The sequence below is a fragment of the Alosa alosa genome, chromosome 5, assembly GCF_017589495.1.
Source record: "Alosa alosa isolate M-15738 ecotype Scorff River chromosome 5, AALO_Geno_1.1, whole genome shotgun sequence".
Lineage (NCBI taxonomy): Eukaryota > Metazoa > Chordata > Actinopteri > Clupeiformes > Clupeidae > Alosa > Alosa alosa.
The window spans coordinates 6,550,140-6,573,383 of NC_063193.1; the positions used below are offsets into that span (position 1 = coordinate 6,550,140).

Consider the following 23,244-nt stretch of genomic DNA (forward strand, 5'->3'; position numbering starts at 1 on the left):
GGTTAGTTTTTTTTTTTTTTTTTTTTTGTGACACGCAATTCTCTGCACACTCAAGAGATGTCCATCAATACCTCACATTACATTGAGGATAATGAACTGGGCTCAAATACCAAAAGGTCAGATTGGTCTCATATTTAACTTTGAACTTGACCCTGTGCTTATGTGACCTCATCTGGAAACTACTGTTGGTTTTGGCCCTCTTTTCTTCGAGTTGGCATATTCAGATTGAGACCCAGCAATGGAGCCTCACGTCCAACACTATTTTTAACTTTCCTAAAAAAGCCAAGACGCGCTCGGTTCCAGTGGTTGTTCACTTCTGTATGCAACTGTGTGTTACTAAACTCTTCTGCTGGCTTCTGGTGGGTCTCACCAAGCTTCCAGGGCAAGAATGTGTTTTGAATATATGTATTTTACTGTTCCTCAGTCCACAAATCAACCACCCCTCTTATTCTGACACTCCACAGAATGTTTGCCTTAGGATTTGCTCAGGCCATTATTTGTGACCATAGCGGAGGGATCGTATTTAGCCTCCAGCTAGTATTCGGCAGGGGACCTACTCCAGTCTGTAAGAAGACTTTGAAAGTCTACACGGACCCTGTTGGAGGTGTCTTTCCAGGCTATTTAGTGTCGGCATCCAGGACCGTCCTATAAGGGCCATTAGCTCTCGATCCGCCCTGGAATTTGTCCCTACAGAAAGCCAGCCCTTGCTTTACCGCACTGAGGCTTTCCTACAGCAGAGGGCCCGGGTCTGTTATTGCTGGCACTGCGTGTGCCTTCATTTTTCCCTCCCCAAAAGAAATGGGTTCAGTGAAATGTCTCATTAAAATAAGCCAAGATGAAGCTGGAGAGACACTTCAAGCCTTTCCCGCTCACACTCGCGAGGAATCCGTTTGAAGTGGGCCAGTTGGTTGAAATATGTGCGTCGGTTTTCAGTGTGTAGCCATTATCCCTCATTGTTCCCGGATTCTTGAATTGAGAAGCTGTTCTGATATTCTCCTGCAGTTGCTCAAGCCCTGCAAGCAAACCCATCATGCCAAGAGTCCTTTTGGAACATCAGTTGATCGGCAAAATAAGAGCATCACTTCCCATCATTCGACCAACACACTCCCCCACATGCCTTAGAGTTAGTCTCTTGCTCTCCTACGCAAAATGTAGCTCTGTGGTTTACTAGATTCCCTCTAGGTATACTGGCAGTCTAAATTACTTGCTGGGTTGGACTGTTGTGCAACATTCCTGCTTTGGTATAACTAAGGACTGTGTGCTTCTTTGAGTAATTCAAGACAAACATTTTAAAGCATCATGTACCCTTGTCATGATGTATTACTTTGGGAAAATCTTTGAGAAGCTCTTTGGTAGTCTTTGTATGTCATCTTTTGTTCAAGTCTCAATCACAACCAGTTGTTTGGATTTCATAGATCCGCTCCCATTTCCAGTTGCCCTCTAGCATGGTATCCTCTATCATATAATGCATTAAAACTATGCTACAGTTAAAAGGGAAGTTGTTAGTAATAAATACAGCTTTCAAATGACTCAATACTATCTCCTGTCCCACAGGCCTGATCCTCCCACACCGGGACAGACCAATGGGATCACCACCCCAGACCATCTGGTTGGACGCTTCCAGGTTAGTATTTCACAGGTCTGCTAAGGAAAACAATCTCCCATCTTATTAGATGCTACAATTACTATTGTAACTGTGCACTGAGGTTATCATAAGATACTAAAGACTAAATTTGTGTACAAGTATTATACTTGGGTACTGTCTCCAGTTTAGATTACCAGTAAGCTTGATCAAATTATTGTGGCATTAGTCCAAAAAAAAAAAAAATACAGTAGTGATAATCCTTCACAGACGTTAGAAGATTTCTGTTTCCTTCAAGTGTCCTCAGTAGAACATGTATTATGAGATTAGCAGCGGATGCCATACGATAACATAAGAAAACGAAAGATGTGCCAAATGCATATGGTGTGACCATTCTGGTCAAATAGCAATCCGTGTTTTTAGGTCAGATATCATAACTCCCAGTCTCAGCGTTACATGTCCTGAAGGAGCCATATCGCACGTCTCCTGTTTCACTGTGTCTGTGTGACACGACGGACATCTCTTGGCATCCGCAGCTCTCTCCTCCATCCTCTGGGCATCTCCCGAGGAGCTGCTTCTCATTACACAGGAATGGCTCTATCTATTTATCTAAGATTTATTGAAGGTCAGGAGGAGTAGAAATGAGATATTTTAGAACATTCTTTTTGTCCTTCTACCTCATTTGTCGTTGTTCCAGACATATTTTTTCTGTGACAGTGAGGAACTGGAGAGGGATTGAGGCATGTTGTAAATCACTGGGAGGTTCCTGCGTTTTATCGTCCAGAAAGACGGGTGTTGGACTGCCAGTGCAGCAGCAGAGTGAATCCTGGCAATGCATATTTTAGTAGAATTCTCTGAGGCGATGTATCAGAACAAATATCACCAGTGTCTGCATGAGGTGGGCAGATGCTCTTTAGAGTGATGGCACTTAATAGAGCACATTATCTATGGTTCTATTTAAAGTTTAACAGCTAGATTTAAGTATTTGCACCTTTTTGTACGTTTAAAGGAGAACTCCGGCGATTTTTCACGCATAAATCTGTTGAGGTAACAGAGTACTCTCGGTGGGAAAGTAGGTCCTAGTAGAGAAACTTTGCATACTTATGTATAGTTGAATTGTGTGGCTGTGTGTATGTACTCTATGTATTGTATGACTGGGTGTTATGCATGGAATTCTTTCTGTTCAATTCAGTGTGCTTTATTAGCATGACTGTAGGTACTGTGTTGCCAATGCATAACAATAAAACAAGGAAAAGAAAATAGTAACAGTAACAAGAGAAGTGTGGAAAATGTTTGTCAAAATGTTCTTCTTGTGCCCTTAGGAGGCAGTTCAGGTGAGCAGGGATGAGAATCAGAACTACAGGGAGTACACCATCTCCAGCCCTGTGTCCGTCTCTCCTGGACCCTACTCCCCTGAGCCGCCCGCAAGCCCCGAGAGGAAGACCGATAGAATCACCCCCACCAACACTAAGAGGTAGCCCACATCTCATTTTCACCTGCTCAAGTTCCTCTTGTCCTGGTATCATATTGACAACCATAATACAACAAAGTGGCATTTGAGTTTTTTTTTTTTTGGCCAGTTGGGCAGGCCACCAAGGGAACTGACGTTACAGGCTGCTAGCTCAGGTTTCTGGTGCACCCACAGTTTCAGTAATGCCAGTAGTTTCTCAGCTTAGTCTCGCACTCATGACTAATGGTACTGGACATAATGATTTGCTTCTTTCAGACCCATTTAGAGATCTACCTTGGTTCAATGTCTCTGACTTGTTACTGTAGAAGTAGAGGTATGTCAGGTGTTGAAAATGGGAAGCCTCATCTGTTTAATTCAGTCAGACAAATTTAGTCAGACTTAACATGGAAATGTTCACATATCATCCCTCATTGCCTCCATTCTGAAGAACATGTCCTTGACCTGTCCTTGCAATTAAGAGCATTAGATGGACTGTTTTTCCTGTAGCTCTGCAATTAAGAGATTTAAGCAGATTTCTTACAGTGAAAACTAAAGATGGGCGGAGAGGAATGGATCTTTTAATAGAGGCAATAAAGTAGTCCATATCAGCGGCCTTTCAATATCCCCCTGGAATGTTTCCACATTCCTATGCAGCTGTTAAAACAGGGCAAACACATTTCAGAAGACGTTCTTGCCAAAGATAATGTTATGAGAAAAAGAAAAACACCAATCCATTACTATGGAAGTTTGGGCTGGGTACTGGGATACTTTGGCCGATCAGAAAGCAGTCACTTTGCTTTGGCAGCTCAAACCACTTCTGAGGAGATGGAGGTTATGAAGTGTCAGTCATAGATATGATTGCCATGAGGTCTGGTATGTTATGGTGACACACCAGACGACTTTGACCTGTAGCCCTCGAAATAACAGACCAAGAGGGACCAGAAGAGGCTAGAACCACTTAAGGACTCCTCTGAGTTTAATATTGAAGCACGGAGCAAACAGACAGAAGCGTGTGAACAGGCGAGTGAAAGGAGAGCCTGGGGACTCTAAATGGGGCACAAAGGATGTGCATTGGTTTTGCCACTCGCTTCCATCTCCATTCATATGCATGGCGCAGGGAAGGGAACAGTGTGCTGGCTTTCCTGTCGGGCTCTGTCCTGTGCACTGACTGAAAGGTCACAGTTCAGGCTGAGTGACTGCAGGAGAATCCACAATCTGTCTGTCTGTCTGTCTGTCTGTCTGTCAGTCTGTCAGTCAGTCACTTACTTCAGCCTTTCTGGTTCTTACTTGGTTCCCTGCTCCCTGAGCATTGCAATGATCAGACCCTTGAAAGCTTTTGAGGCACATTCCAGGTGTCAGAGCTGATTGGCTTGATTTTTTAAAAAAAAAAATGTTTCGGGTCCTTCTGAACTCTGGTCTTTTACTGAGATTTTTATCAAGCGTTTACCATCTGACATGCGCCGCTGGGTCAATACCAGTTCATTTGTTGACAGGCTGAAATGTGGAATTGGAGAAAGCATTGCCTCTGATAGCCAGTGTTTTTCCAGTGTCATTTTGATTTCCAACTCGGTGGTAATTTCCAAGTCAGCAGTTTTACACCTAATCCTTTCTCCTCTCCTGTAGCCTGCAGCAGCTGCGGTCATGGTCCCCCGAGGAGAAAAATCCCAACCATCGACTCTCCAGGCCTCTCTCACAGGTAGGTACTCTCAGAAGTGCTGAAATGAACAGGAACAGGACTTGAGAAAGCTTCTTCCATTTGGAATTATACTCACCTCATCGAAAGGCTAACATGGAAAAATCAGTAGGACAACAAAAAGATCCCCCTAGCATGAAATAGTTACTCCCCTGAAGAATGTTTGAACATAATTCACTTACATTATTTACTCTTGTGTAGTGCTTAGCACAAGTCTTGACATGTCAATCTATCTCAGTAGTTGTCTCCGTAAATTCTCAGGATTGCTTTCATGGGTTTGCAAATTGATATATAGGCCTTAATTAAGTTCTTGGTCTACAACTATGCACAGATACTTTAGACTGTAATAAAACCATGATCACACTGCTGCCCACATTACAAGGCTAAATTCAAGACCAAACATAAACATGTTACATTCATACAATACATTTACAGATAATTTCAGAATCACAACCAGAGGTTATTTGTATAACAGTGGGGGAAAGTCAAGGTCAGGAACCCTGGTGTAAACACTGGACTGTATGGTAATTAGTTATGCCTTGGCCAGACCATCTGTGTGAAGTCTTTGTGTGAGATCAGAGAGGTTCCTCAAATGAGATGTCATTTGGCCTGACCTCACAATTGTGGATTGCAATATTTTCTAGCCTTGCAGCATGGGAAGTAGCTACATTTGGTGACCACGCTGCGTTAGTTTTGATATTTTCATTGCAGGTGGAGTTTGTAAACTTTAAAGGTCATGTTTGCCATCAGGTTGGAAGTGGTTTACTTAAAGATCACTGAGAGGAAGAGATTTAATGGCTCGCAAAAGGAAAAAACAATAGATGTGACCTTTAACAGTTTGTTGAGCTTGTTAGTGCAATCTGCATCCACTTTGACATATGCAAGAGTAAAGTATGGGTTTGGGGTCATCTTCGTTTTACTCTCCTGCTTTCGCCATGCTCATTTAGTGTTCCAGAAACAAAAAAGAGGGGTTCCAAAGCCTCTGGAAACAGTGAACGAGAGGTTTTTTTTTTTTTTTTTTTTTTTTTTTTTTTTTTCTTTCCTGTGGGAAAATTCATCATGAGTTATTTAAGCTATGTGGTGCTGCAGAATACCGAGGCAGGCCGTCATATCTGCGAGACTGTTACAAGGCAGAGTTGACAGGATAGGAAAAAAACATGCAAGCCCTTTGATGCCTAGAGGATCCATAATGACATTCCAGTCATTTTGTGAGCTTTGTGAACATGTCAGGGGAAGTTACATAAACATGGTTCCTGTGACCTAAGTATCAGCTTCAGTCCCAATATAGTTGAAGCCTGTGTTCCTTGGAGGGATCAGGGCTCTTTTGAAGCAGCCATTTTGGGTCAGTCCAAACAAGCATGTGTTCTTTTTGGTGTTCTTACTGCGCTGAAAGTCGTTTGGTCAATTGGTCTCACTTCAACTTGCTGGGTGCTGTTCATTGGTAACAGATGTGTCTTATCAGTCATTCTGGCCAAGGCCCACATCTCTCCTCTTCTGTTAGACAAAGCCATGGATGGCCAGAGGTTAGTAGACACCAAGCCCTCTTGAAACCTTACCCTGATATGGTCACTCTGTGACCTCTCGTGTCCGACTGATTTGAAGCCAGAGAGTTAGCCTTTGGTCCTGCCCATTGCCAGCTTATAGTCCTGAGTCATGGATGTTCGAGAATCTTGGGTTGAAGCTTGAGAGAAGGTAACAGCCAGCCAGCCAATGTTTCCTTTTATGTCGATTCTGTGTTTTTATGTTTTCATTTTTGGTCAACATGGGTTGTGCTTTTTGCCAGTTCTCGGTTGGATGCCCCTTGACGCCACATGGGAAAATATGCCACTGTCAGACGGAAAGCAGCTCCAGGAATGGAATTCTTGCATTATCCCTCACCCTCAGAACATTAAATTACTGCTGTTATTCTGCTGTCATTTTAAGAAATCGAGAGGGCTTCCAACTGCCCTGAACGGAATTAAATGTTTTTTTGGGGTCAGCGAATGAGATGGAGTCGAGAAAGATGACCCACAACTGCTGCTGTCGTGTACTTATAAATCCAGCTCTGATTAGGAGTGGGGTTTACAGACAGGTCAGCACTGATTTGGCCCAGAGCTGTCGGGTTCCTTGGGCCCAGTGGTGGTCAGTTTGAGGAGCCAGGCGCGCAGCACTTTGAAGAAGGCTGCCTTAAAGTGGCCAGACAGTTGCGAGTATGGTCGTCATTAAGTACTTGTCTGGGTTCTCGGTGGCTTTTTTTTTTTCCAGCCCCTTTCCTTTTTTTTATTAGCAGACTTGGCCTTGAGGAATGCGGAGTGTTACATGCTCGTCCGTCATGCGTGCCTGTTTGCGCTGACCTTACGTGTTTGTGGTGTTTATGAAGTTAAGAGGGCCGGGGGGGGGGGGGCTCAGGACCTCCTGCTCAGGACTTTTGTTGGAGTTATTTCTGCTCAGCCGGCATAGCTGGAGAGGAATTTTAAAACAGCCCGACCCTGTACCCCACCCCTCATTTCTCATCTCCGACCGGATCCCTCTAGCCATGTTCCTCTGGGATCCTTCTCACATTCCTCGTCTCTTTGCATGCTCTTATCAGTTTTTATCCGTCTTACTAAAAAGCTCCTCTTCCTGTTTGTGCTTTGCATATCTTCGCCTCCACGTGTGCGTGCGTCTCCACTCACGCCAGACTGGCCAGTCGGCATGGGGGGAAGTGCTCCCTCAGTTCACACTAGATGCTATCACCTCCACCGGCTCAGCCCCTGAGACAGACAACATGGCTCTCGCAGGGTTAACGGTGTTAATGTACCTGCGGTTTCTGAAGCTCCCCCCAACCTCCCCCAACCACTTCCTGTGTTTGAGTTGCAGGAGCAGGGGCTCGGCTGCCGGGGGAAAGAGCTCTTGGCTCCTGCTGCTGTCAGGTGTGATGTGTTTTTCGAGTGCATGTGGCTGGATGAGAGTGGCTCTTTGGCTGACTGAGGCTCCCTTTCCTCGTGTGGAGGCTGTGGGCCTGAAACTGAGACCGCCCCCCACACACACACACACCTTCTTGACTGTGCACAGACACACAAACTTTCCACAGATTCACTGACTGGCTCTCTTTTAGAAGACATGGCCATGTGTACACACAGGCATGCATTCACAAAAATGCAGGATACAGGAATTCTCCTGATTTGTATACACATGCGCACACACTCACACTCACACATGTATACACACACACACACACACACACACATACATACACAAACACACACATGCGCACACACACTCACGCACACAGAGACTCACACATATACACACACGTGCGCATGCATACACACACACACACACACACACACTCCCTCCCTCTCTCTCTCTCTCTCCCTCTTTCCTTGTAGGACTGGCAGGGCCTCCTCTTTGACCACTGAGTGTTATTGGGGTGCCCTGCTCTCCTCACTGGGCCCTCTGTCCCCTCTGCCATGGCAGCCGTATCATGTGATCCGCTCAGAGCAGAATTGTCTAAAAGCCTAACACACACACACACACACACACACACACACACACATACATATACATATACATATATATGCGCAAACTGATGTATGCACACAAACACATACACAGTAGTTCCACACTTGATTCCTGCCATTTTGGGCTCACTATTAGTGGGGCTCGTCGGGGTGTTGAATATCCTGAGAAAGGCCCTGTGTACAATAGCTGCTCTGACTGCCGCGGCTCGGGGAGCCTGGTGTTGCCTTTCCCCCCTCCGCTCCCATGGACAGGCCCGCTCTTGTGCGCGCCCCTTGGGGATGGCACTGACGTGGAAAAAGCGGGGGCCTGGGATCCCCCATACTCCTCCCATATATCTCTAGCTAAACTCCCGCACTTTCCACTCCTCTACTCTGCCTGCCCCCTGCACACAGGGCCGTCATTGTCCCGCTCCCCTCAGCACTCCCAGGCCTTTTCTGTGTGGGGATAAGTGGGCCGTGGTGACAGCGCCACACATCTCGCCTGCACACAATGCCCAGATCGGGTTCCTGCAGCCAGCACAGAGTGCTGTTGAGTCAGTCTAGAGTCCCACCTCCACCATGATGGGAGGTGTGTGTGTGTGTGTTTGAGTTTGTAGGATCCCCATTCTCTTGATTTCCAAAAGGGGACTTGAAAACAGATCCTCTAGGAAGCCGTACCCCCCTGTTCACAGTCCTGTGCTGAGAGCCCTGAAAGGCGCACAAGGCTCTTGTGTGGTTTTATTTCCCTGCGCTGGAACATGGATGAGAATAATTTTTTCTCAGGGTTTCACTAACTTGAAAGGTGCACTCAGTCTAGGTGGTCCAGGGGGCTAATAAATCCAAAAAACATCCAACTTTTTTTTTTCCACTCCCTCATCTATTTCTCTGGTCTCTCTCTCTCTCTCTCTCTCCGTTTTCTTTCTTTTTCTTTCATCCTTTCTTTCTACTACTCCCCTCCGTTGACTGCTCATGCTTCTGATCAGAGATAACCATATTACATGAGGGGCCCTAGAGCAGCGGTCCCCAACCACCGGGACATTCCTAACCGGACCGTAGCCTACGACCAGAGTTTAAAAAAAAAATGCATGCAAACTAAATAAACTCAATTTAATTCGCAATAATGTCACATTCGCAACAATACCCACTGACGATGGTGAGCCAGATACCTCAAAGAAAAAGAAGGGGTCATTCAATACGAAATATGATGAGTCATATTTAAAATATGTTGTCAAACGAACAATGAAACCATCAAAGCTAATTCGACATCTAGAGTCCAAGCATCCTACACTTGAGTTCTTTGAGCGTAAGAAACGCGAGCAAGAAGGACAAAAAACTAGTGCGTAAAGCAACCACATCGGTGAACGTGGCTGCGCTAAAAGCTGCAGCTAAAAAAATAGCTCATGTACCGCTTTCTGCAAGCACTGTCCATAGGTGAATTGATATGTCCGAGGATTTTGAGGCACAGTTGTTAGAGAGGGTGAATGGGTCACCATGGTACGCTATCCAAGTTGGTTGGTTGCAGCCAGGTCACTGGCCATGTGTTTGAGTTGCGAGATCCGCTGTAGAGATTTCTTACAGAAAAAAAAGTCACCGTTAGCTGCATATTTTAGTGATGAGGGCTGGGTGTCAAAACTCGCTTACCTGTGTGACATATTCGGGTTGCTTAATGACCTCAACCTGTCACTGCAGGGGGAAGGACGACTGTCTTTAAACTGGCAGATAAAGTCGCTGCATTTTAAAGCCAAGCTTGATTTGTGGAGTGCGACAGGTGGATCGGGGTGTATTTGATATGTTCCAAACAGTAGTGGGGGTTTTGGGAGAGACTGAGGCAGGGCCCTTTCTCTTGCAGCTGGTGCGCGATCACCTTGTTGCGCCTTCAAATGAGTTTGAGCGTTACTCTAGCCTGACGAGCCAGACCCACATTAAAATGTAGGGTCTGGACACTCACCGTTCGCAGTGCTCAGTCGAGGCGGGATAATCAGTTGTCTTTCAAATTCCCTCTACTGCTTAATGGGACAGCGGCAGCTATGAGAGTCCCATCGTTTCCCACCAGCCGAGCTAGTTGGCTAGTTCAAAAGTTTGCCAACTTAATAAATGCTTAACTCGTGTCACACTGTTCGCTAACAGCAACATCCATCTTATTTGTTTTCAAGTAGCAGAGAATTCAAGCCAAACCGTTGCAACTCTGCCATCAATCATTATGTTAAGCCCACCTAATGACTATACACAATTTCATTGGCCTGATTGAGTTTCGATTTCTGGAGCTCACAAGCCAACGGAGAGTTGCTAGACTAGCCCTGGCAGCAAATGTAATTTGCTGCCGCTAGGGGCGTGTCTAGATTTCTAGGCTAGCGTTACTCCCCATCCTCCAAAGATCCACGGCAAACCAATGAGTGGGTCCGCAACCCATTTGTCAATATCCCGAATAGTCCTAACTTGTCAGCGCAGGAGCGTCCGAATAGTCCTAACTTGTCAGCGCAGGAGGAAGAGCAGTTGATCGAAATTGCAAATGACGGTGGTCTTAAGAGTGTGTAGGTAGGCCAGCGTTTCTCAAACTGTGGGTCACGGAGACATGCCAGGTGGGGCATGAACTGGCGTGAAAAACAGGATTTTTTTTTATTTTTTTTTTTTTTTAATCTGTAGCCTGGGCCCAGGTAGCACCCGATCGCCAATGGGCGACTGTGTTATTCACAGGGAAGCCGTGCCAAGGCCCCTTAGTTAGTCCCGACCTACATGAGATTTTTTGTTGTGAGAGTGGTGAATTTCATCAAAACCCGCCCTTAAAGCGGCGTCTGTTCTCCGCACTTTACAAAGAGATGGTAGCTGACCAAAGGCTGTACTGTTTCACAGCCCGAGGCAAGGTGGCTTTCCGTGGTAAAGTGCTGTTGTAGCGTGTTTGAGCTCTAGTAAGCCTCTTCTTGGAGGAAGAGCATGTTTGAATCTGCAAGCACAAAGCTGGCCTATCTTAGCGATAAATTTGATATATCTTAGCGATACATTTGAGTTAAATGTCCAGTTACAAGGCAAAGACAAAGCACCTACCTCACCCTAGCAAATAAGATTACTGCATTCACCAAAAAAACTTGAGTATGCGTCGCCTCGATCGCGACAGTATTATGCCTTTGAGATTTCTGAGCGAAATCGCTGAAACGTCTGATGGGATCCATTTAATGCAGCATGTTGGTATTTCATTGAATATATTGTACAATGCTGTAAAATGGCCTGCGCTTCCTAATATGTTGCTGGAAAACATAAATATGTGTGTTATGTATTTATTTATTATTATATCTGCAGCACCAGCTGATTTTAACTCTGTTGAAGAGGATATATTTAGAACTTGTCATTATTTCAATAAATTTGACAATTTTAAGCTTGACCTACCACTTTCTTAGAGCGATGAGAGACAGGTGGGGCTCGAGAATGCCCCCTTGATCAAAGTGGGGAACGAAAGAAAAAGTTTGAGAACCACTGGTGTATGCTATGAGGAAACCTCTCTGGCGGGTTTAGCCGTAAAAGCGCTGAAAACGTTGCTACCATTTCCCACCACATATCTATGCGAGGCCAGGTTTTCGGCAATGACTGAAATGTCCAGTCGATTGCGCAATTTGGTCTTAGTTGCAAACACACTGAGGGTGTCACTGTCTTCCATCACCCCCAGATGGAACCTTCTTGTTGCAGGGAAACAAGCACAGGGCTCCCACTGATTATATTCGTAATGCATGTTTAGTTCCCATGTTTTGTTACCATATTTTGTTAAGCATGTTCACACATGATAGATGTAGCTTCAAGTTGTTCCACCGGTCCGTGAAAAAAAAATGGGAATCAAATCGGTCCATGGTACTGTACATAAAAGGTTGGGGACCCCTGCCCTAGAGCATGTTCGCTGGACTCCTCGTCTGGACGTGCGTACGGTCAGATTCCTCCAAAAACCACAGGAGGCAGGCAGGAGCAGGGGGAAGGAGTAGTGTATTGGGAGCAGGCGGAGGAGGAACATGTCTGCTTAAAGCATCAGGAAGTAGCCTCAGCAGTTCCACTGTTGGAAGGGGCCATGGGCGCATGCTGATGAGCTTGCGTGTGTGTGTGTGTGTGAGAGTGAGTTCTGCCGCTGCTGGAGTAGCCAAGAGGAGCGTGGCTTTGGCTGCTGTCCGGCGCGCCCTCAGGGCCACATTCCCCATCTGGCCTGCCAGCCGAGGGCCATTGCGAGGCTGCTGTGGTGACCGGGCCTTCCTGTGTGCCGAGCCCGTGAGGGAGAGACAAATATAAATGTGGTGAGGTGGCCCCTCGTGGCTCCAGCCTCTTGCTGACCAGGGCAAATAGGCGTTTTCATCCCCCATTGTGTCAGTCATCGCTCATCGCTTGTCGGCCTGTCGGTCTGCATATGTGTTTGAAAAGCAGTGTTTCCCTCGGAGTGCTATTTCTATCTCTCCATCCTCCCTTTCTTTCCTAACCACTTGATATCTCTCTCTGTCCTGCAAGACAAGGTTTCCTGAAGAAGTTTGGTTTGAGCTCATGCCTGCTTATGTAACACTGTCTACCGTCTGTCTGTGCTGCCTTGCACCAGTAACTATGTTTCTCCCAAGCTTTCCCCGCTGGCTTTCCTTCTCAATCCAATCTTTGTTTGGCTTTTTTTCTTTTTCCCTTGGTCTGTCATCAACCCATCCAACTTTTTATCTTCTTTCCTCCTCTTGCTCTCTCCATCTTTGTTTGGTGTCGCTCCCTTCCTCCCCCCTTCTGTCTCTGTCCCTTTTCGTCTGTCTTCCCCCTTCTCTCCCAGACTGGGTGGGGCACACATGGGGCACCCTCAGTGTCCATGTGGATGGTAGGGCCACTCTCTCTCTCTCTCTCTCTCTCTCTCTCTCTCTCTCTCTCTCTCTCTCTCTCTCTCTCTCTCTCTCTCTCTCTCTCTCTCTCTCTCTCTCTCTCTCTCTCTCTCTGTGTGTGTGTTGAGGGGGTGTGGTGCTATGGAGCAGTCAGCTGCGGTTGCTGCCTCGGAACAGAAATGGAGGCTTGGCACGCAGCGCTCTAACTATCAATTGCTGTTTTTCAGCTCCAGTCGCTGAAAAACATCTCTTTCTTTCTTTCTTTCAATCTTTTTCTGTGTCTTCTTTTGGAAATTGCTCTCCGGTTTTAGCAGCAAAGCGCAGAAAAGAAGGATCAGGATAGCTAGGAAGTGGTCTTCCAGACAGTTTTTCTGTTCTGTTGTTCTCGAACCTCCCTGTTTCATCTGACTTCATCGTTTCTTTCTCTTTCATTCCTTCAGCCGTGTCTTGGTCCCGGTCTCCTTTCTTCCATCCCAGTCTTTCTCTCCTGGCACTCCAGGTCTCTCTCTCCGTCTCTCTCTCTCTTTCTGTCTCTGTGTGTGGGTGGCTGCTTGTGGGAGCCACGGGGGCCGTTACCTGTTTGCGTTGGCAGTTGCGGCCGGCCGCTCTGTCTGCCCATGGGCACGCTAACCTGCTGGCCCGCACTCGCTCTACTGACGGAGGTCCTGGAGCCAAGCCATATCTCTCTCAGCGCCAGTCCAGATCAGCCAGGCTGAGACTACTGTGGACTCCATGGGTCACCCTGACCAATCCGATGACTATCTTCACCTCTCCGGCACAATTGAAATGGCTTGGCCTCTTGGACTCCTGACCCCTTCAAGAGCCCTGCCTGCCCCATCAGTGAGGCCCTTACTGTGGCCTGCCTGGCAGGTTTTCCAGGGGAATTTTGGCTGGAAAACGATAGAACCCCCTTTTTATGATTTTTGGTGCGGTTTTGCAAAATAGCCCTGAGTGGGATGTCGGCATTCCACGAGTTTTCACACAAGCTGTGTGGAGGGCTGCCTTCAAAGACTTTTTTTTTTCTTTCAAAACTAACAGCTCAGCACAGTCTCAGGGTTTGACTCACCTTTTTGCTAGCTCCACAGTTGCCATGGTAGTTATTTTTGTTTTTATTACTCCATATTTGTGGCTGTGGCCCCCATTCTCCAGCCCCTTTAAAGAATGGTCCGGTGCGCTGTTTATTCACTCTTAACTGAGCACCCACTAAGAAGCATTTGACTTCACATCCAATTTAACGCGTCTTTGGTCACCTGTTTGGGCCAAAGCAAGTCATTAGTGAACTTAAAAGTCTATTGGTATGTCATAAATCTGCAGTTCTGCAGTCATGTGGACCACCACAGGACCATTCCTGATCTAAGCTACAGCGAGGGAGGAACGCAGGCCAGGTTCAGCCAAGTTCACCCTCAAACAGGAGCCGGGCTGCCCCCTTGGTGAACGTGTGTGGGAACAGGTGCGTCCGCTGTTCTCATCCAGTCCATTTGTACGATTTGACATTGAGAGGGCCATTTAGCGGCCACATCAACAGAGAGAGAGAGAGAGAGAGAAAGTGTGAGAGAGAGATTTAGAGAGAAGTAAAGAGAGGGAGAAGGAGAGTGGAAAAGCGGGTGAAAGTGAGCGCCACCAGGTGGCTCATCAGCAGTAATTTATATTGGCCTCTAATACCCCATCAAGCTGAAATACAATTAGAGTCAACAAGGATTTAGTTCAGCTCCAAGAGATCAGGATCTTACTGTACACACACACTTTGTGTGTGTGTTTTGATGCCACCATTTGAGGGAGAGCTCAGAGGTAGGAATGGTTAATCCCTCTCTCCCCATAGTAGTGCCGTCCTAATGTTGCCATGCCCATTATAGATGCACTGTGTGTGTGTGTGAGAGAGCGGGATCCCCAGCATTCGTCATCTGTCTGTCTCCTGTCTTTCCCAGCAGCAGTTGTTTTCTCCCATCCTTACTGTCCTGTTCGGGCTTTTTAATGTGCGCCATATAAATTGGTGCATACTGCTGGCTGTAAATTTAATGCATCATGAAGTCCACCTATTTAACGAAGGCCTAATGAAGAGCAGATGTGTAATGAGCTGGGTGCCTGGTGGGGAGCTTTAATGGGGGACGAGAAATGTGTTAGTCATAGCTCCCACTCTGGGTAAATAAACTACAGGCCTGGCTGCCGGTGGCGCAGTTCAAGTGGGCCCTTTGATGGGAGCCCACCGCACACGCATGTGTACGCACGCACACACACACACACACACACACACACACACACACACACACACACACACACACACACACACACACACACACAAAAACAAGCGTTTTACATACATACACATGCTCACACTTTTCTACTCACTCACACTTCCAGACAAACATGGATTGCAATCACATAAGGTAGCTTTGTGTGGCCATGCAGACAACACGGTAGTGTTGAGATGAGGTGTAGCAGGGCCTTATCATCTGCTCTGTGACTCACCGCCTCTGTGTCCGCGCCAAGGGTCCAAGTCAAGGAGTCGGCTGTGCAGCTGTCCAGTGACCTCCCAAACCTCCTGTGTCGTAACATTTACGCAAGAGGTGGTCCAGAAGTCAGTGTGGTGAAACCTAGATGCAACACACACTCGCACTCGCACTCACACACACACTTGGCTCCGTACAGACTGCGTCCAAGCATGTGACTCTTTTGGCCAGACTTGCAATTCTGTAATGACATGAGACTGTCTAATGTAATTTGTGGTCCACACACCCTGTATGTGTGTGTTTGTTCGTGTGTGTGTGTGTGCGTGTGCGTGTGTGCGTGCATGCTCGCTTGTTTATGTGCACCTAACGCAGGGATGTCAAAGTCAAATACATTAGAGGGCCAAAAAAACAAATTTGCTACAAGCCGAGGGCCGGACTGGTTCAATGTTTATTAAAACATATTAAAATGACTGCACGTAACCTATTGAACCAAGACGTGTACTGTATTTTATTTAATTATTAAATGAATAATGACTGTGACTGAAGTGCGGGCAAAGTTTGCACAAATGTACGATTTTTCCCCATCCTCACCGACCTTGTCATAAAACTTGTTTAAATGATCATATGATGCCTCCTTGCTGCTTTGTCGTCTTGTTACGAGACCATACAATCAATGAGATGGTTCAACATAACATAACAAAGGCCAGAGAGAAGTGACGGTTTAAGGATATTTAATTGAACAAATAGCCAGAAATAATAGTTGTTAACAGTGCGTTGTTTGACAAAGATGAATAAAGCGCAACGAAAAACAACAGAACAAGGTGGTGCGTTAACGCTAAAAATAACAAAACAGAAATCAAACCCTGTGACTGACTGACTCAAAAGAAAACCAAGCTGACTCCTGACTGTAAACAAAAGACAATAAGGAATTTGTGAGTCTTCTCGGGTCTGCTTCACTCCCTGGGCCTGTTTCTAATAACGTGCAATAACCTGCCACCAAACACCACCCGCTCAGATAAACATAAATGAAGTACAAGTGCTTTACAACTAGCCTGTATGCATTGAGTGCTAACTTAACTTAACATTATATTGCAAACAAAGGAAAAATGGCGATAGCAGAGGACGACGCGAAAAGCGGCTGCCAGCCAGCAGTTCCGGGCTCAGAGAGGCGAGGCGAGGAGCTAAAAAGAGAGCCCTCCTTCTAGGACACGGCCGTCTTATATAGGCCCTGCCCGCCCGCAATCGCCCCTTTTCGGGATGACCTAGAGAGGGAGACAGAGACAAGACAACCCACGCCCACAAGCGCCAAACAGGCAACACAATATTAATGCTACAGGAGCATCTGCGTAACACGTCTACATCAGCCTTTCTCAAACTTCTTTGACCTGAGGCCCAGTCAAGGCATACTTTGGGGTCATAGGGCCCACCTACATGAACCCACCCCCATTAAATTATCATAATGATATCAAATTATTATTATTTTTATACTATATTGCTATACATGCACTTCAAAACAGTCAATGTTTAAAGTGCTAAGATTGTTCACAAAAGTTTGTGAAAACATGCACATCAGAGTACTGCTTTACTAATGTAAAATATAATTAGGCCTACAATAGTTTCATTGTTTTTGCATTGTTGCATGATGCTTGCATGAGAAATACTTCTCAAAACAACAGCAGTTATATGGGTGCCGTTGTTTTGGGATTTTTCCCTCATGCAAGCATCGTACACTGATAGAATATTTGTTATTTAATTACATTTAATTTGAATGCCTGAATGTAAGGATTCAGGAGACACAATACCAGCTTGTGTGAATGGTAAATGGCGGATCAGATCATGCGTAAATCACTGATCTGGAGATCTTTAACTATCTTTAACTAAGACTAATTAATAGCTTTTGGCTGACTTTAATACTTAATGCCAAACAGTGTTTTTATATAGTTTGTGCTCTGTTTTTTATGGAAGTTGCATGAATCCACGTCGTTCTGTTAAATGTCTTTTCATAATTAGCCTTCCAATAGGTTGAAGCTTAGTTTTGCTACCAACGTGCACACGTATGCATTGAATAAACGCTCAGACTTAATTCTATGCCTCTATGTTTGATGACGCCAAATTAACAAGAATTTCCTACTAATTGCAGAAATGTTTGTTTTCTTTTTCTGTCCGCGGCTCCTTGACCAATTGCGCAGCAAATCAGATGATGGCCCGGGAATAATTTCACTCTGCAGACCAATTTCCACATTGCGGACCGCGGCCCATAGTTTGACAAATGGTGACCTGCATGCTGCCATATTAAGGCCTTTTTACTGGTGTGTTTTTGGAAGGCTCAATAGAAATCTGGCACCCTATTCAACGAAGTTAAACTGAAAGAGCGTGCCGTTCAGACACCGGAATGAACGAGTTCACAGTAACGTTAATCAGGCAGTAGTAGCCTAATACAGTACGTTCAGTTCACGTTCGCTCAAAATACACATGAACGAGTGACTTTCGTTCAATGAACGCGTTCAGGCACAACACTGGGGAGGAGGGTAGCTGAAAGTTGACATCTGCCCTGACTGAATACTGATGAATAATGAAGCCGAGGCCCACTTGCGGCGCCGCAGTGAGATTGTGGGGAATGGAGTATTGATGCGCAAAACAGCACCCGGCGGCTGTGGCCTGCGGGCCGGTTCTAATACTAATCAAATATCATCCCGGGGGCCGTAGATAATTCATTCGCTGGCCGGATCCGGCCCGCGGGCCTTGACTTTGACATGTCTGACCTAACGGATGTGACTGATCCTTGAGTGATGTGCTGGCACAATGTGTGTGCCTACCTAACCAGCTTATGGAGCTTATTTCTGTCTTCCATCACACACACACACACACAAACTAATTTATGTTTCTCTCCGTCAGTCTTGGCTCTGTTTTTCTGTCCGCTACATCCCCACAAACATTTTTCTCCATGTCTCTGCCTCTCTCACTCATACTCCCACAAACATTTCTCTCTCTCTCTCTCTCTCTCTCTCTCTCTCTCTCTTGCTCTCTCTCTTGCTCTCTCTCTCTTCGCTCTCTCTCTCTCGCTCGCTATATATCTAGCTATCTGTCTGTGTGTGTGTCCTGCTTGTCTCCTTCTCTCATTTAAGTCATTAGCACTCGTATGGTTGCCATCACGCTGTCTGTGGCGGTGCAACTGTGGAGGGAAGGAGGGAGATGGAGTGAAAAGAACCGGTATCGGCTCTTGTGTATGACGTCAAAAGGGTGTGGGTGTGTCTTTTGGGTGTGTGTGTGTGTGTGCGTGCGTGCGTTCATATGTTTGGGTGTGTGTGTGTTCATGTGTGCGTATGTTTGGGTGTGTCTGTGCATGTGTGCGTATGTATGTTTGTTTGTTTGTGTGTGTGTGTGTGTGTGTGTGTGTGTGTGTGTGTGTGTGTGTGTACCCATTTGGCAGTGGGGGGTGGCGTGGTAGTGATGGTACTGTAATTAATAACAGAGCAGAGCCTGTGGCAATAGTAGCATAGAGAGGATTTGGCACTGGCTCTGCCCCTGTCCAAGCAACCAGGAAGCCTCCCGCACACAGTCCTAAACCAGCATGGCTCCCTCTCCTCTCCTGTCCTCTCATCACTCTTCTCCACGTCAGTCATCTCCGCTCCTCCAGGGCTCTGCTCATTGTCTCTCTTGCTTTCCCCATGCGTCCTCTCTCCCGCTCTGTCTGCAGCTCCCAAAAAAAGAACCGCAAGAGAGAGGATGCCTTTCTCAGGATGTGTCATCCAACTCGCTCTCTCTCTCTCTCTCTCTCTCTCTCTCTCTCTCTCTCTCTCTCTCTCTCTCTCTCTCTCTCTCTCTCTCTCTCTCTCTCTCTCTCTCTCTCTCTCTCTCTCTCTCTCTCTCTCTCTCTCTCTCTCTCTCTGTGATTCTGTTTCTCATGGTCTCTTTCTTAGCTGTGCCTCTCTCTCTCTCTCTCTCTCTCTCTCTCTGTCTCTCTCATTCTCTCTTTCTTAGCAGTGTTGCTTTATTAGCATGACTGTAAGTAAGTACAGTGTTGCCAAAGCACAATTAAAACAGCATAACAATTAGAACATTGACAGCATTAAGGGAAACGGTAACATGAAAAATTGTGTGTATACCCTCACTTTCTCTCTCTTTTTACACACACACACGGGCAGCATACACATTATAATACATTGGATTAAGTACAGACATTAGGTCAGGCATTGTGGCAAAGTGTCCAACTCACTGTCCCTCATGTCGTGGCAAGCTGTAACATATTTTGCAGCCAGCGGAGCAGTCAGTCCTACCCTTGGCAGGTAGGCCAATTTATCACAGTCTTTAAGGGAGCTAAAATTTGGAATTTTATTTGAGAATTGTAAAAAATATCTTTTTCTAATCTGTTTAAACTTTGGACAGTATAGGAGAAAGTGCATCTCTGTTTCAACCTCACCAGTCGTACAGTGACCACAGAGCCGCTGCTCTTTGGGAAGCCATGATTTTTTGTACCGGCCTTTCTCTATGGCAAGGCTGTGGTCACTTATTGATTGACTTACTTGATTTTGAAAAGCAGTGCTGGTCTGAGTCCAGGTGCTGTAGATTGTTCCAATACCACCGCTAACTCATTGATGTGCAAAATTTTGTAAAATAATCCATTGTGCCAAATTGAGTCGAAAGCTTTTTTAAAGTCTACAAAGCATGCAAAATTTTTCTTTTGTTTTCCTTGTAAAACATGGGTGTTGATTAGGGTGTGTAGGGTGGTCAGTGGTTCTATGTTTTGGCAAAAATCCAATCTGACCTTTACTCAAGACATTGTGCTTGATAAGGAAGGCCTGTATACGGGCGTTTAGAATACAGCAGAAAACCTTCCCCAGGTTACTGTTCACACAGATGTCTCGGTAGTTATTGGGGTCGAATTTATCTCCACTCTTAAATATTGGGGATATAAGCCCCCTATTCCAGACCTCAGGAAAGCAGCCAGCTTGGAGAACAAGGTTAAATAGTTTTAAGATGACCCTGTGCAGCTCAGGGGTGCTATGTTTCAGCATCTCTGTTTTTATATTGTCAGGTCCACATGATTTTTTAGGTTTTGAGTTTCAGGAGTGCTTCTGCTAGTTCTTCAGATGTGATTTCGTAATCAAGGGGGGGTTTGATTGTCTTTAATGACTTTTTCGAGGAGGTGTAATTTTTCCATTATAATTTGTTGGCCAGTTGTGAGGTTATCAGAAGGGATTTTCTCTCTCTCTCTCTCTCTCTGTCGGGCTCTCTTTCATACTCTCTTTCTTAGCTGTGTCTGTCTCTTTCACTCTCTCTCTGTCTGACTCTCATTCTCTCTTTCTTAGCTGTGTGTCTCTTTCTCTCTCTCTGTCCGACTCTTTCTCATTCACTCTTTCTTAGCTGCATCTCTCTCTCTCTCTCTCTCTCTCTCTCTCTCGGACTCTCTTTCTCATACTCTCTTAGCTGTGTCTCTCATCATCATCATCACTGAGGGGGATGATGAGGAGGAGCAGGAGGATGTTCTGATGAACCAGCTGCAGTTGGGTAGGATGGGTTTCTCTCTTTCTGAAGCTACCACAGAGGACCAATTGGCAGTGCCAGTTGCTTGTGGGTGAAGCTAGTTCCAAACTCTATGACACCCCGGACAAGTTTAGAAGCTGTGTGTGTGTGTGTGTGTAGTGACTAGTTTTCCTAGGCTTTAGAAAAGGCCTGCTTGTGGTTCCAGGCCTTCTGCCTGTGATCCAAAACGGATGCTTAATTTCTTTATTCTCCATCTCAACGTCTCTTCCCACTCACATGTTTTTGTGTTTTTTTTTCTTCCCCTCCGAGTCCCTTCTCCTCAAAGCAAACGTTGCTGCTCTTGTGTGCTGCACTTTGGGTTTTGCTTTGCTCTGGCTTCTCTCGGATGGTTCCTGCTGATTTGAGTGCAGCTGTTTACTCTCAGGTTCACCCACCCCCATAAAGAGTGAGGAAACTCAACTGGCCTGCGATCATACTGTAAGCTCTCGCTCAGCTGAGCGAACACGCTTTTACCACAGCACCGCCCTTCAGCCCTGTTAAAACTCCACACGGTCTCCACCCATGCTACATCCTCAGGCACCCACTCAAAAAGGAGATGTCAAAACCTCCAAGAGACACTTGTGTGTTGTTTTTGCAGCGTGCCTCAACCTGTCCCCTGCTGTCTGATGGAGCTGTGCTGGAGCACATGCTCTTGTACCCCCCAAGCTGTGCACCATTCTCCTTAGTGACATACTCAGTCAGAAGACTCTTGGCTTCTGGAAAAAGCCCTCATTACAAGCAGTGCTCACAGTGCAGCAGAAGCGAACTCCACCTAATCACATAGCTCCCTCTCTTTGTCCTTGCCCCAGTAGGTCTCCTGCGTTTGTTTATACGTCCCCACATGCTAAATTGCGCCGGTCATTCGTATGGATGCCAGTTGGCTTGCGTGATGCAACCACTGCTTGCGATGGTTGCTGCAGAGGAGAGCCAGTGAGTGGTTTGTTTTTATTTGAGCACACTAGACATTTGGGAGGCCGGGAACACCCTGAGTAAACAAATCACTTGGGGATGTTGTGTTGGTCGTTGTCAGGAACGGTTGTGAGAACCTTGTTTAAGGGACACACCTCGGCTAAATCAGCCATAGGACAGTGTCGGAAAGCACCGACGCAAATGAAAGTTTATCTCCAACAATGGAGACTGCACACCCCGCAAGTGCGTTCTTTAAACATGCTGTAACATCGGAGGCGAGGGGCGAGGGGGGCCAATTCACCAATCAGCAGCCTTCCCTCGCTCACTATTGGCCAATCAGCAGCTTTCCCTCGCTCGCTGTCGCAGAGCCACTTCCTGCCGCGCTGCAAAACCACAGCCTTGGCCACGGAGTCCGACGTAATTGCTTTGCCACAAACTGTCTTTTGTCATTTCCCCTGTTTGCCTCCCATATTTCCAACTGCTGGCTCCTTCCCCGGCACAGCACCTTGGCAGCAGGCAGAGTCCTTCCAAAGGCCCTGACTTCCACTCAGCTCAGCATTGGATGGCTCTGTGAGCTTTGTGCCGACACGAGCGGTGAGGTCACTTTCTCCAGAGAGTTGTAGCCTTAAAGTTTAAGAGCTTACCTTTTGTCAGGCCTCCAAGCTGAAAAGATACCTGTGCAAGCTTGCTGTTGCTTGCACAGGTGTTATTGTCAAGCTCTAGAGGTGTTGTCACTTAGCAACTTATCAGTTGCACTCAGTTTGTGCTCTGAGCAGTATTTTGTTATGATATTCGTAAAAATAAAACTGGGTGTGTTCGTAGATGTGTGAAAGTCACAGTTCCTTATGAGCCATTCACTACAGTGTGACTTTAATGTTGGTTTGCCATGCAGATACCACCATCGCTAACATAACTGAAAAGTCAATATTTCATGAACCTCCTTTCTATGGATTTGCATTATAACGGGTGTTAGGAGGATGCGGGGCTGTCCGTGGACATTCTCTGTGTGTGTGGCTCTATTTGCAATACAGATGGAGGGTAATCAGGCCTTCCTCCACCTCCTCCTCCTCCTCCTCCTCCTCCTCCCGTCCAGAGGAGCTGGGAATAATTGCCTTTTGATTTCTTTTCCTTTTGCGGCTCCCCCGCATTCCTCTAACCTCCGGCCAACACAAACACACCCTGCGCCCTCAGTGCGCCCCTCTGTCGGCCATTGTAACAGTCCCACTCTCTCACTCACACACACTCGTGCATATATACACAGTGTATGCATGCTTATACAGCCTTGAAGACCCACAGATATGCACATAGCTCACAGAGCAATGCCCATGCATAAGCACATGCAGATATGCATATATAGTC

The 23,244-nt window shown here is 46.2% G+C and overlaps 1 protein-coding gene across 2 annotated transcripts in view; it reads left to right on the plus strand.

Annotated features, from left to right (window-relative positions):
* pdlim2 (PDZ and LIM domain 2 (mystique)) overlaps positions 1–23,244 on the plus strand; it is a 53,992-nt gene that overhangs the window by 15,854 nt on the left and 14,894 nt on the right. For both annotated transcript variants that reach the window (XM_048244175.1, XM_048244176.1), the window contains exons 4-6: positions 1,555–1,624; positions 2,905–3,056; positions 4,656–4,728. In XM_048244175.1, coding sequence (XP_048100132.1) covers positions 1,555–1,624; positions 2,905–3,056; positions 4,656–4,728 — 295 coding nt within the window. The remainder of the gene's footprint in view (positions 1–1,554; positions 1,625–2,904; positions 3,057–4,655; positions 4,729–23,244) is intronic.